General features: G+C 61.3%; 2 protein-coding genes across 4 annotated transcripts in view; one reads left to right on the forward strand and one right to left on the reverse strand.

Moving 5' to 3' along the window:
• The first annotated feature begins 1,339 nt into the window (after positions 1–1,339).
• On the forward strand, positions 1,340–9,708 carry AEBP1 (AE binding protein 1). Its single transcript, XM_011946758.1, has 21 exons — positions 1,340–1,410; positions 1,716–2,057; positions 2,609–2,680; positions 2,799–2,870; positions 2,979–3,101; positions 3,178–3,255; positions 4,057–4,134; positions 4,265–4,342; positions 4,446–4,499; positions 5,161–5,270; positions 5,353–5,492; positions 5,873–5,957; positions 6,061–6,205; positions 6,302–6,387; positions 6,655–6,778; positions 7,002–7,198; positions 7,290–7,469; positions 7,706–8,057; positions 8,139–8,278; positions 8,400–8,499; positions 8,744–9,708. Coding segments are annotated over exons 1-21 (3,222 nt in total). The 5' UTR covers positions 1,340–1,409; the 3' UTR covers positions 9,409–9,708.
• Positions 9,709–9,836: 128 nt separating this feature from the next.
• POLD2 (polymerase (DNA directed), delta 2, accessory subunit) overlaps positions 9,837–13,687 on the reverse strand; it is a 9,181-nt gene continuing 5,330 nt past the window's right edge. For all 3 annotated transcript variants that reach the window (XM_011946755.1, XM_011946754.1, XM_011946756.1), the window contains 9 exons: positions 13,096–13,217; positions 12,772–12,895; positions 12,284–12,398; positions 11,968–12,166; positions 11,581–11,661; positions 11,270–11,427; positions 10,921–11,048; positions 10,456–10,557; positions 9,837–10,095 (listed from right to left, as the gene is read on the reverse strand). In XM_011946755.1, the coding sequence (XP_011802145.1) occupies positions 9,935–10,095; positions 10,456–10,557; positions 10,921–11,048; positions 11,270–11,427; positions 11,581–11,661; positions 11,968–12,166; positions 12,284–12,398; positions 12,772–12,895; positions 13,096–13,217 (1,190 nt within the window). In that variant the 3' untranslated portion in view covers positions 9,837–9,934. The remainder of the gene's footprint in view (positions 10,096–10,455; positions 10,558–10,920; positions 11,049–11,269; positions 11,428–11,580; positions 11,662–11,967; positions 12,167–12,283; positions 12,399–12,771; positions 12,896–13,095; positions 13,218–13,687) is intronic.

Here is a 13,687-nt window from a genome sequence, read left to right on the forward strand (position 1 = left end):
CGGGGCAGGGCGGGGGCGTGGGGGGTTGGCATCTCAGGTGGGAACAGGGGGATTCGGCAGGGTCTGGCCACTCCCCAGTCGTCCCAGGGAGGAATGGCTGGCTTACTAATGCGCACGCGAGCCCAGATGCCTGGAGGGACCCTGTGCCAGGCCGAGGTTAGTGCTGGCCTGTAGGCACATCCAGCACCCGGGCGGCAGAGCCACTTTTGGGGGCCGGTGGCTCCAGGGTTGGTGCTGTGGTTGTACAGGTCGCTCATCCCCATTCCTTCAGTATGCGACAGGGTCTAGGCTTGAGCCACAGGGGACTGTGCTGTGTCACCCCCTGCCATACTAATGGGTCCACTCTGCCTGTTGGTGGCACAGCTTCAGGTCGTCCCTTCCTCCTACCTTTGCCCTCCTACTCCGGGAGGACTCACATAGGTGAGAAGGTTGTTGAAGACCCCTTTTCCCACAGGGCTTCAGGTGGCCATGAGCAGTGGGTGGTCCTGCATTAGTGCGGGAATTAGATGAGGTGATGCATTACTGAAGCATTTAACCCATGGCCTCTTGCATAATCGGTTGTCAGTAAATCTTAGCTGTTTTTATCGTGGCCCTCTGGAAGGTGGCAGAGGGTCTTGTGATCCTTGTCTCCCAGGAGATTCCAAGGCACCATCCAACATTCCTGATGTCAGCAGCCTCTCCTCTGCCACCCCAGCTCTAGATCTTTCCTGGCTGCTTCCCACACCCTGGGCTCCCTGTGCCCCTCCTGCCTCTGGCTCTCCTTCCAGGCTTGCTCTCCTGGCTCTGGGGAACCACTCTAGCAGCCCTGTGTCCCCTAGCTATCTGCATTGGGTAGCTTTCCTATGTTTCTGCCAAGCTTCCCTCATGCTCCCCACCTCTCATCAGGTTCTCAACAGCACTTGCAGCTCCTGCTTAGGGTCCTGATTCCCCATGGGAATCCTCACAACCAGTCCCCGCTCCCTCTCCCAGACTCTGAAATGAATGAGCAGCCACAAGCTCCCTACCTGTCCTTTCTGTCCTGTGTGTGATCCCCGAGCCACCCAGGACTCCCTATCCTTCTAACCAATTCCAAATCCCTTACTTCTCGAAAGGGGACCACTTCCTCTTCTTTGGGCTTCAATACTCAGCCAAGTCCAGGTCCCTGCCCAGATGTCCCTGGGCTCTGAGCCCATGAAGTTCCCCCCTGCCTTCTCCTGCTGGGGGCGGCTTTGTGGTAGGGCCTCCAGCAGCACAGTAGGTGCTTTTCTCTGAAGCTTTTCTTGCCCCGTAGGAGACCCAGGGAAGGTCCTGGGTTCATGTCCCTTCCTTTGTATGGCAGTTGGCAGGGATGACCAGATGCTCCTCCAGGCCTGAATGGCTCAGTCATCTCTCTGCCCCTTCTGTGCTCAGCACAGAATAGTGGAGTGGATAGTAAGGAGCCCCTGTTGAGGTTTTGGCAGGTAGGGGGATGAGGGCCTCCCTCTGGGAACTGGGCACCCTATGCTCAGTCTTTAGAGAGGTTGAGATTGGTGGTCACAGACCCAGACTTGCAGACAGAAAACCCGGGTCCGGATCCCAGTTTGCCACTTGGGCAAGTGACTTAACCTCTCAGTTTGTTGATCCGCACCGGGAACTGACAAGAGTCCCTGTGCCCAGGTTCTGGGCATCTAGAGAGGGGCCTCATGGGGGCACAGAGCTGGCTCTGTTCATTTGACACGAGTCTGCATCTTGGACAGTGCCTCCGGAAAAGACCAAAGACAAAGGGAAGAAAGGCAAGAAAGACAAAGGCCCCAGGGTGCCCAAGGAGTCCCTGGAGGGGTCCCCCAAGCCGCCCAAGAAGGGGAAGGAGAAGCCACCCAAGGCCACCAAGAAGCCAAAGGAGAAGCCACCTAAGGCCACCAAGAAGCCCAAGGAGAAGCCACCCAAGGCCACCAAGAAGCCCAAGGAGAAGCCACCTAAGGCCACCAAGAAGCCCCCATCAGGGAAGAGGCCCCCCACTCTGGCTCCCTCAGAAACCTTGGAGTGGCCACTGCCCCCACCCCCCAGCCCTGGCCCTGAGGAGCTCCCCCACGAGGGAGGTTTGTGCCCGGCTCCTCTGGGGTGATGGGACTCTGACTGCCTGCTCTGGTGGAGGGAGGGAGTGGGAGGCAGGTTTCTGGGGCCCTGTTTCCTATAGACCTTCAGCTCCCCACTGATGGGACCTCACTTTTGCTGTAAATTTCACAATTTGATTGGTGGGCTCCTTCAGTGCTGTAGCCTCTTTTGGGTAGGGAGAGGGCTTGGCAGCCTTGTGGGTGGGACCTCTGTCCCCCAGGTCCCTGCCCAGATGTCCCTGGGCTCTGAGCCCATGGAGTTCCCCCCTGCCTTCTCCTGCTGGGGGGGTGGCTTTGTGGTAGGGCCTCCAGCAGCACAGTAGGTTCCCCAGAAGGTGGGCCCAGCTCTCTGGCCCCATGAGATGCCAGCAGGATGCTGAAGGCCAGAGGAGCTCAGTCCTCCTTGGAGTGAGCTCGGCCTCAGTAGGGTGTCCACAGGCTCTGTGTGGGCTCTGTGGGTGGCTGGTGGCCTGAGGCTCCCAAGGTGGTCAGAGCAGGCCTCCCACCCACCTGCTTCTGGAACTCCTGTGTTGCAGGGGGGCCCCTCCCAAATAACTGGCAGAATCCAGGAGAGGAGACCCGTGTGGAGGCACGGGAGCACCAGCCTGGTGAGTGGCCGTCGTCTGCCTGGCCTCAGGGCCAGCTGCTCTGGCTGGTCGGACTGAGGGCTTCCCCAGAGTGGGCCTGGGTGGGGTTGTCAGGCAGCTACCAGCACTTTCCCCTCAGAGCCGGAGGAGGAGACCGAGCTACCCACACTGGACTACAATGACCAGATCGAGAGGGAGGACTATGAGGACTGTGAGTAGGGCCCTCCCAGCCCCGCCTGGGTCGAACCCCTGGCCTGGGGGATGCGCCGATGGGCCCATCCCAGCCTTGGGCCCCACTCAGAGCCGGCCTCCCCCTCAGTTGAGTACATTCGGCGCCAGAAGCAGCCCAGGCCACCCCCAAGCAGAAGGAGGAGGCCCGAGCGGGTCTGGCCAGAGCCCCCTGAGGAGAAAGCCCCGGCCCCGGCCCCGGAGGAGAGGATTGGTAGGATGGGGGGCAGGAGAGGGGGTGCTGTGGCCACGGGTGCTCTGGCCCTCTCCTAACCTACCTGCCTCTCCAGAGCCGCCTGTGAAGCCTCTTCTGCCCCTGCCGCCCCCTGACTATGGTGATGGCTACGTGATCCCCAATTATGATGACAGTGAGTACCCAGCACCCCAGAGTCTGAGGGACATAGGCAGGTGGGGGTCGGGGGTGTGGTCAGGAGCCAGCTGGGGCGACTCACGCACCTTGCAACCCCACCTGTGCCTGTGGTTACCTCGCTGCCCCTGCTGTCCCCCGGTGTCCGCCCCAGCCGCTGCCCAGTCTCCTCTACCCTCAGGCTGGTCTTTCCTTGGCCATTTCCCTGGTTCCTGCTTGACTGTGGCCCCCACTGGAGTGTCCCTAGGCACACACCCTGCCCTCTCACCCATGTGGGCTCCAGCCCTCCCAGTCCGGTGCTCTGGCTTCCCGCTGGCTCGTGGCCACCGCCCCATTCTCTTCAGGGAGCCCAAGGGCTTTTACCTCCCCCTTGCTCATGCCCCTGCGCCTCAGGTTCCCCTTTCTCCTGGGCGGCAGCCTGCGCATTGCCACTTCCCTGCCCCCAGGTCCCCATCAGTGCCTCCAATGTCCCCCCATCTCACCCCCCAGCCTGCAACCCCAGGCACAGGTGCCAGTTGTCCCTCCAGGCCGTTCTCATGCCCTGGGCCTAGAGTCCTCCTTTCCCCAGGCCAGATGCTCCTGGGACGCCTGGCTGGTGACTTCAGCAGGGTCTTGCTCAGCTGCCCCCTGAGCTCGGGCTGCTCCTGACTCCTGCAGGACCCTCTCTCCCCACTCAGCTGTCCCCCATCTCCCGTCTTCCTCCCCTCTGGCGTGGTCCTGCCCTGCTGAGCTCTTGTGGACCCAGGAGCTGCGGCCCCGCAGCAGGGTCAGGGCGGCCTCAGCTGGCTCTCCCTCCCCGCAGTGGACTATTACTTTGGGCCTCCTCCGCCCCAGAAGCCTGATGCTGAGCGCCAGACAGACGAAGAGAAGGAGGAGCTGAGTGAGTGGGACCAAGGACTTCCTGCACCAGGCCTGCCCTGGAGGCCACCTGGGGCCTGCCTGACCCATCCCATGTGGCCCCCAAAGCCCAGAGCCAGGCTGACTGGGCCCTCCTACCTTGTACCTTCCAGAGAAACCCAAAAAGGAGGATGGCAGCCCCAAGGAGGAGACCGACAAGTGGGCAGTGGAGAAGGGCAAGGACCACAAAGGTGTGTGGCTGGGACTTGGGGCCTGGGTCCCCGTGGGGCAACATCTGGACTCCTGATTGCCTCCCAGGCCCTTGGTGCCATGTCCTCCCTTCATTGTCCCTAGAGCCCCGAAAGGGCGAGGAGGTGGAGGAGGAGTGGACGCCTACAGAGAAAGTCAGTAAGTGGGGGGCCCAGGGGGGTGAGAGTGGGGGCCACAGGATGGGGGTGCTGGGACAAGTGACTGGCTCAAGGCCACAAACAGGACCCAGGCCCCTGAAACCCTTTCCTACTCTTAGATTCTTGGGACCCAGAAGGGAGGGGCCCCGGGAGCCCAGGACAGCCTCGCTTGGCTGCCCCAGCCCTGGACCCCAGGCTGGCCTACTTCAGGAGGGTGGCAGCTCCCCAGGGCCCCTAGCGGCTGGGCATGGTAGGGGGAGGACCTGAGGCCTTGGTGGGGAGTGAGGACCTCAGCTACCTTCACAGGTGTCCCTGCAGGGCCATTGTGCAGACGGTCCTCATCTGTAGCTGTGCCCTGGGGGAGTTCTGTGATTTCACGTGTGTCCCCTGAGAGCTGGGCATGGTCAGCCCATTCTCCAGATGGGGCAGCTGAGGCCCAGGGAGGGGAAGCACAGGCTGGGATTGGAAGCAGCTCCTGCCCTGGCTTTGAGTCAATTCCAGGTGGGCTGGTGCAGGGCACCAGGGAGCCACCAGCCAACCAGAGCTGCCCTCTGACTGGTGTCCCCGATGTGCCAGGAGTGGGCTCTGGGCTCCTTGGTTCTGGGTTTGGTGGTGGGAAGGATGGAGCTAGTGAGCCACCAGTCTGGGGTACATGTCCTCAGAGTGTCCCCCCATTGGGATGGAGTCACATCGTATCGAGGACAACCAGATCCGAGCCTCCTCCATGCTGCGCCACGGCCTGGGGGCACAGCGCGGCCGGCTCAACATGCAGGTGGGCATTGGGATGGGCCCATCTCCCAACTGGGATGATGGACTCCTCCGCCCATGCTCAGCCTCCCCTGCCCCCTGGACAGGCCGGTGCCACTGAGGACGACTACTATGATGGCGCATGGTGTGCCGAGGACGATGCCAGGACCCAGTGGATAGAGGTGGACACCAGGAGGACTACCCGGTTCACAGGCGTCATCACCCAGGGCCGAGACTCCAGCATCCAGTGCGTGGCCAGGCTCATGGGTAGTTGGCAGGGGGGAGTGGCTCCATAGGCATGGCTCTGTGTCCCATTAAGGAGATTCCAGTGGGCCCTTCTTTGGCCCAGCCAAAGAAGGCCAAAAAGATCAGTGAGGGGCTGACCCTGCCCATCCCCACTCCTCAGCCATGGTCAGTCAGCTCCTGTGTCCTGATGAGCACATGAGTTTAGGGACAGACCACCTGCCCATGGCTATGTGACAGGCATAGGACTCAGGCTCAACACCTGGGCTGTGTGCCACCGCCCTGCTAGCTCTTAAATTCCTGGGGCTCAGAAGAGGGAGGCTCAGGCCACCTGAGGGCCTGGGAGGGGGAAGATCCTTGCTGTGACCACTGTCCACTCCACAGTGACGATTTTGTGACCACCTTCTTCGTGGGCTTCAGCAATGACAGCCAGACGTGGGTGATGTACACCAACGGCTATGAGGAAATGGTGGGCACCATGCCCAGGCTCCTGGCTCTGCTCCCATTGTCTGGGTGGGGGGCGGGCTCTCAGAGGGGTTGGCAGTACTGCTCTGAGGCCTGCCTTTCCCCAGACCTTTCATGGGAACGTGGACAAGGACACACCTGTGCTGAGTGAGCTTCCAGAGCCGGTGGTGGCTCGTTTCATCCGCATCTACCCACTCACCTGGAATGGCAGCCTGTGCATGCGCCTGGAGGTGCTGGGGTGCCCTGTGGCCCGTGAGTGTGGAGGGCTGGCAGGGGCTCGGAGGGGAGGTGGGGTGCTAGGGTGGGCCACGCGGCACCCGGCTAAAGACAACCCCCCCTCCCTTGCAGCTGTCTACAGCTACTACGCACAGAACGAGGTGGTGGCCACCGATGACCTGGATTTCCGGCACCACAGCTACAAGGACATGCGCCAGGTTGGGAACATCTATCCTGGGGCTGGGGGTGGGACCTATCTGTCTGACAGGGGAGTGTGTGCGTGGTGTCACAGGGCCCAGTCCCTACTGGTTCCAGGGACACTGGCTGTCCCTCACCTTAGGAAGGAGGCCAGTACCTGGGGGCTGCCTGAAGGGGTCATGCCTGTCCCTTGCCATAGAGCAGGCCCTGGAAGTGGATGGAAGGGGCATGGTCAGCGGGAGGGGCCGATTGTGTGATTGATTCCATGTCCTCCCCCTCTGCCCCAGCTCATGAAGGTGGTGAATGAGGAGTGCCCCACCATCACCCGCACTTACAGCCTGGGCAAAAGCTCGCGAGGCCTCAAGATCTATGCCATGGAGATCTCAGACAACCCTGGGGAGCATGAACTGGGTGAGGGTCTGTGGGGGCCAGCAGCTGGCCTGCACTGCTGGTGAGCAGAGTTCACCGCCTCCCGCCTGTTCTGGAGCCCCTCTGGGGATTCTGGCTTGTCTTACAGGGCCCTAGGAGCCCCAGCTGTCCCCCAGACCCTCAGGTGTGAGGTGGGTCTGGGTCCTTCCTCAGCTACCCTGGGCCTTGGGAGACTGAGTGCTCACTGAGGCTCCCGCCCTTGCAGGGGAGCCTGAGTTCCGCTACACTGCTGGGATCCATGGCAACGAGGTGCTGGGCCGAGAGCTGCTGCTGCTGCTCATGCAATACCTGTGCCGCGAGTACCGCGATGGGAACCCGCGTGTGCGCAGCCTGGTGCAGGACACACGCATCCACCTGGTGCCCTCACTGAACCCTGATGGCTATGAGGTGGCAGCGCAGATGGTGGGTTGAGGGGTGAGGCTGGCCAGGGGCCAGGCAGCCCGGGCTTGTGGGGGTGTGGGTGGCCCATGCCTACCCTGCTGGCTCTCGACAGGGCTCAGAGTTTGGGAACTGGGCGCTGGGATTGTGGACCGAGGAGGGCTTTGACATCTTTGAAGATTTCCCGGATCTCAACTCTGTGCTCTGGGGAGCTGAGGAGAGGAAATGGGTCCCCTACCGGGTCCCCAACAATAACTTGCCCATCCCTGAACGCTACCTTTCGCCAGATGCCACGGTGAGGCTGCAGCCTGGCTGAGAGGGCAGGAGGGAGCAGCTGGACCCTGGGGTCCTGGTGTTCTGGGCTTGGGGGTGGGGCTGATGGTGCCTGAGCTCCAGACGCTGAGGCTCTGGGGGTTGGGGGACAGGGAAGCGTGCGAGTACTGGTGTGAAGCTTCATGGAGGGTGATGGGCTAGGTTGGGGATGGTGGCTGGAGGCTGCAGCCCTGGCCTCACATGTGCTGGCCACTCCAGGTATCCACGGAGGTCCGGGCCATCATTGCCTGGATGGAAAAGAACCCCTTCGTGCTGGGAGCAAATCTGAACGGCGGTGAGCGGCTAGTATCCTACCCCTACGACATGGCCCGCACGCCTACTCAGGAGCAGCTGCTGGCCGCAGCCATGGCAGCCGCCCGCGGGGAGGATGAGGATGAGGTCTCTGAGGCCCAGGAGACCCCAGACCACGCCATCTTCCGCTGGCTCGCCATCTCCTTCGCCTCCGCCCACCTCACCTTGACCGAGCCCTATCGCGGAGGCTGCCAAGCCCAGGACTACACCGGCGGCATGGGCATCGTCAACGGGGCCAAGTGGAACCCCCGGTCTGGGAGTGAGTCAGCCTGGAAGGGGCTGTGGGCGGGGCCTGGTACGGAGAGGGGCTGACTTTGGGTCTGTGTCTGTCCCCGGCCAGCTATCAATGACTTCAGTTATCTGCATACCAACTGCCTGGAGCTCTCCTTCTACCTGGGCTGTGACAAGTTCCCTCATGAGAGTGAGCTGCCCCGCGAGTGGGAGAACAACAAGGAGGCGCTGCTCACCTTCATGGAGCAGGTGGGGTGGCCAGGGCAATGCCTGGGGAGAGGAGGCTGCAGAGATTCCTGGACGGGCGGGAGGGAGCAGCGGACCACACTGGACCTTCCTCAGGACCAACAGCCCTCACCGGCTTCCCCAGGTGCACCGCGGCATTAAGGGGGTGGTGACGGACGAGCAAGGCATCCCCATTGCCAACGCCACCATCTCTGTGAGTGGCATTAATCACGGCGTGAAGACAGGTACCTAGTGTGCACATCTTTACCCCACCTTCCTGAGGGAGGACCCTGCCAGAGAGGATGGGGGATGGGGGGCTTGGGGAACTCAGCGAGCAGGCAGAGTCTGGGGAGCCTGGGGGCGGAACCAGGGAGGCGGAGCCTAGGGGCAGGACTCAGGGGGAGGGCGGGGCCTAGGGGCAGGACTCAGGGGGAGGGTGGGGGCCTGCGAGGGGCGCTCTGGGGCAGCCGGATCGTCCTCCCTCCGCAGCCAGTGGTGGTGATTACTGGCGAATCTTGAACCCGGGTGAGTACCGCGTGACAGCCCACGCGGAGGGCTACACCCCGAGTGCCAAGACCTGCAATGTTGACTATGACATCGGGGCCACTCAGTGCAACTTCATCCTGGCTCGCTCCAACTGGAAGCGCATCCGGGAGATCATGGCCATGAACGGGAACCGGCCTATCCCACACATAGACCCATCGCGCCCTATGACCCCCCAGCAGCGACGCCTGCAGCAGCGGCGCCTACAACACCGTCTGCGGCTTCGGGCACAGATGCGGCTGCGGCGCCTCAACGCCACCACCACCCTAGGCCCCCACACTGTGCCTTCCACGCTGCCCCCTGCCCCTGCCACCACCCTGAGCACTACCACAGAGCCCTGGGGCCTCATACCCCCAACCACCGCTGGCTGGGAGGAGTCGGAGACTGAGACCTACACAGAGGTGGTGACAGAGTTTGGGACCGAGGTGGAGCCCGAGTTTGGGACCGAGGTGGAGCCCGAGTTTGGGACCCAGCTGGAGCCTGAGTTTGAGACCCAGCTGGAGCCTGAGTTTGAGGAAGAGGAGGAGGAGGAGGAAGAGGAGATAGCCACTGGCCAGGCATTCCCCTTCACAACAGTTGAGACCTACACAGTGAACTTTGGGGACTTCTGAGATCAGGGTCCTACCAAGGCCCCAGCCCAGCTCAAGCTACAGCAGTAGCACTTCCCAAGCCTGCTGACCACAGTCACATCACCCATCAGCACACAGAAGGCCCCTGGTGTGGACACTGAAAGGAAGGGCTGGTCCTGCCCCTTTGAGGGGGTGCAAACATGACCAGGACCTAAGAGCCAGAGGCTGTGTGGAGGCTCCTGCTCCACCTGCCAGTCTCGTAAGAGATGGGGTTGCTGCAGTGTTGGAGTAGTGGCAGAGGGAGGGAGCCGAGGTCACTCCAATAAAACAAGCTCATGGCACAGACTGCTCACGTTCTGAGGGGTCAGGGATGGGGAGGAGGAGGGAGACCGGCTGATGGGTGCAGGGGCTATGGTCACTGTGGGTACCCCTGCAGGAGTCCTGTACCCAGAGTGCCCAGGGCTCAAGGCTCGCATCAGCAAGTGCTCAGGCTTTATTTACAATGCCAACACTGCAGGGAATGAACAGCCTCCATCTGGGCCTCTCTGGTCAAAACCACCTTTTTGAGTCAGGGGCCCAGCCCCAGGTCTCCCAGGTCATCGTCCTCTGCCCCGAAGCCCGAGAAGCTAATGGGCTGGCAGGCCAGGCTGCGCAGGTTCACAAGGCAGGCAGTCTGCGTGGCACTGAAGTCAGGGACAGTCACCAACAACACTCTCTGGTCCTCAGGACCTGCAAAGAAGTCACACAGGACCCACTGTAGGTTCCAAGTAAGTCCTGCCTCAAAGAGAAGCTGCCAGAAATAAACAGGAGTCCCCGTTGGCACACAGTGGGGCAGTGACAATAGGAGACCATAGATTAGCCTTGAGGAGCACACAGGCTGGGAGCTGTTCCAGCCCCTGCCCAGCTGGCCAGGCAGCTTGGCTCCCACAGTGAAATACTGGCTGCACAGCAGACCTCAGCTGTCCATCCCACAAGAACTAGGGGGACTCCACAATGCAGGTTTTCTTTTCTGTCTCCAGGTGAGAACCTTGTTCCCAGGTGAGAGCGAATCAGCAAATCAGGCCTGGGCCCCCAGAAGACAAAAATTACCTTGGATGATTTTGGAGCCAAAGCTGGGGGTGTTGCCACAGAAGTAGACATGTGGGCACTCTGGGAAGATGAATGGGTCGGTTTTGTAGAAGGGGTAACAACCTGGAGGAGAACAGGCAGCTCTGAGGAGGGTTCCAGCTTCAGCACCAGCACTCTGCACAGGATGTGGGGCTGCAGCCCCTCCTCCCACTGCAGGCCAGTAGGAGACCCCCAGTGTGACAACAGGAGCACCTCCAGATACTGTCACAAGACCTTGGCCCTGCTGTTGCTGCCTGTTGGGGTGGGGAGCCATTGGCCTCAGAATTAAGATTCCAGAGTAGCTTCCAGAGCAGGTGCCAAGCCTCTGAACTCCTCAGCTCTCAGCAATGCTGGCAAGTGCAAACCCACAGGGGGACCCTGTGCACTTCAGGGTCCTGCCAGGCCTCCTGGCCCTCTGCTTCCACCCCGTGTGGCTGAGCCTGTTACCTAGAGTGTCAGGTGCTGTGGGGCTGATGTGACGGACCCGCAGGGTCCACTCCAGAATCTCCAAGTGATCCTCCATGCTGCTATATCGGAAAATGTCACTCACGTTCTGTCCTGATGTCCCCAAGAATCTGCAAGGCAAAGTTCAGCTGACCCTTGGCTACAGGTGCCACCCATAGTGGTTAGCCCAGAGCTCATCTGGCGCGCTTGTGGGGATGCCCCAGAGAGAAGGAACAGATGCCAGGTGGGCCTCTGCAGTCCTGCCACCTTCCTGGACCCTCCCTCCCCCCCCCCCTTTGTGCCTCCTGAGGCAAAAGGCTGGGTCAGACTGAAGTGTGGCTGTGCCAGCTACCTGACTCCATCAATGGTGGCCTGGTAGGGGTTGGTGACCAGCTGGAGCGTGGAGTAGGCAGTGGCCAGCGGGAACATGCAGGGGTGGAGGGGCTGCTGGGGGAGCGTGTAGTTGGTGGGATCAAACTCGCCTGGCATCACGTCCACGGGCACTGAGGCCTGGAAGGCACAGGGCAGGGAGAGCTCAACCCCGAAGAAGCCCCCTACCCCAACTCCAGCCACTCCCCCTGCCCTCCTGCCTGCCTTCTGTTGCCCAGTGGCAGCTTTGAAGACTGCAATCCCCATCACCCCTCCAGCCTCCAGTTCACTCACACTCAGCTGCAGGAGGATCTCATCCAGCATCTTCACAGCCTCCACGCTGGCTGCCTGGGTTTTCTTGGTGAGGTATTTGGCCTGGAATAGAAGCCCAGGAAGCCATCAGGCCCAGGCGAGTCCCAGGCTCAGAGGAGAGCAGAGCCCCACCAGCTGGAAGATGCAGATGTTGTCCCATAGACCCTCATTCCCTTCTAGCCTCCCACCACCCTCAGCGAGGGCCTGGGCATGAGAAGCCCCAGTGCAGGAGGCCCCAGCGTCACTGCAGGGCGCTTCCCACCGACCTGCAAGACCCCACAGGGTACCCAACTCGCCATGGGGAAGGAGAGTCTTACAGGCTTGCAGCCTCCTGGGCTGGGGCTGAATGCAGCCAGGCAGGCTCCATACCTTATTGATAGAATCTCTGCTCTGGGTGCTGTGGCTGAGGAGGTTACCGGCGAGGATAACCCGGGAGACATGGGCGGCGCTGCACTGCTCCCCTTCATCCCCAAGCTGCCCTGTCACCACATCCACCAGCAGCTGGGTGCCCAGCAGGCTCTCACCTCCACCTCCACCCAGGCCCAGGCCGGACACGAGCAGCACGAACCTATGGGAGAAGGTGGGGTCCTCCAGGGTGCCAAGAAGGGAGGCAGCCCCTCCTAGGTGCGACTCAAAGATTCCACTGACCATGAGCTGGTTCCGGCCCCCGAGAACTGCTGCTCACCTATCTGTGTCAAGTGGGGGTGTGGGCTTCTGGGGAGCAAGGTCAGCAAAGCAATGGTCCTCCACCAGAAACTTCCCATCGTCTCTCACGGAGCCAAACACAGCCAGGACAGTCCCTGGGGAGCAGTGGCATCAGGCCTGATCAAGGAGCCCCAGGTGCTACCACTCCTCCAGTCACCCCAACAGGCAAAACCAGCTAGTCCTCCACAACCACATTGGTGAATTCTCACCTAGGACTCCGGGAGGCATGTCTGCTTCCTGGGGTCACTGCCTTTGCATGGAGGTGGGGAGACCCATCTCCCAGCCAGGTCGCACCCAATCTGACGGCCTCCGACCACCTGCAGCCTCACCTACCTCCTCAAGAACACATGTGTGCCCAGGCCACACCCCCCTCCACATCCCCCCAGGCTCCCCATTCACACCATCCCTAACACACCACTGCTGGGCTCTTCACCTGCATCACCCTCACCCCCTCATTGGGCTCCCTACCTGTAACCAGCTTTGACACATCAATCGTGCCTTTTAGTTTGATACGCTGCAGTTCATCTTCCAAGACCAGTTCATCATCTGGGTGTATGTATTTGCTCCGAGGAGGCTGGGGGAGCAGGTTGTGCTGGAATGCAGAGACAGGAGGTATAATCTTGAGGCCAGAGCCCATCAAGGCTCTGGTGTTAGTGAGCTGGCACCCCAACCCCCACCCCTCTGGAGCCCATCATCTCTGAACCTGCTTCCCCACACCCCCGCCCCCAGGGAGGTGTTCTAGGGGGAGGCCAGGTCTGCTTGGCGGCCCCGCCGTGTAGCGCCCTGCCTCACCTCCTCGCTGATCTCCCGCAGGATGGAGGGCTGCAGCGGCATGGCCTTGAACAGAGTGCCCACCACACAGCACTTCTCCCCAGGCTGCAGCTCACACAGCTTCTTCACCCCCACTCCACTGCCTAGGACACGAGGGGTACAGACTCAGAGGTGAAGTAGCCCCCACCCTGAGAGAGGCCATGGAGGCTCTGCCCAGCACTCCACAAGAGGCCAATCCCAGGGCCCTGGCCCTCGCCAGGAGAGAACATCAAGTGCAAGGACCCCCTGGACTTCAAAGTGACAGTAAAAGGTGAGTCAGTCACAGGAGACCAGGGACTCTAGGTGTGGTTGGGCCCTGGATGCCAAGTGTCCTCATGAGGAACAGAGAAACAGACACACAGACAAGAGGGAGTGTGAAGACAGGCAGAGTGGAGTGACGCGGCCACAAGCCCAGGAACGCCAGGGAAGAGGCCAGGAAGGACCCTCCCCTCGGGCCTTCAGAAGGAGCCAATCCTGTTGACATCTGGATTTCAACTTCTGGCCTTCAGAACTACCAGAGAGTAAATGTCTGTGTTTTTCGTTTTTTTTTTTTTGAGACGGAGTCTTGCTCTGT

The sequence above is a fragment of the Colobus angolensis genome, unplaced genomic scaffold (assembly GCF_000951035.1).
Source record: "Colobus angolensis palliatus isolate OR3802 unplaced genomic scaffold, Cang.pa_1.0 Scaffold253, whole genome shotgun sequence".
Lineage (NCBI taxonomy): Eukaryota > Metazoa > Chordata > Mammalia > Primates > Cercopithecidae > Colobus > Colobus angolensis.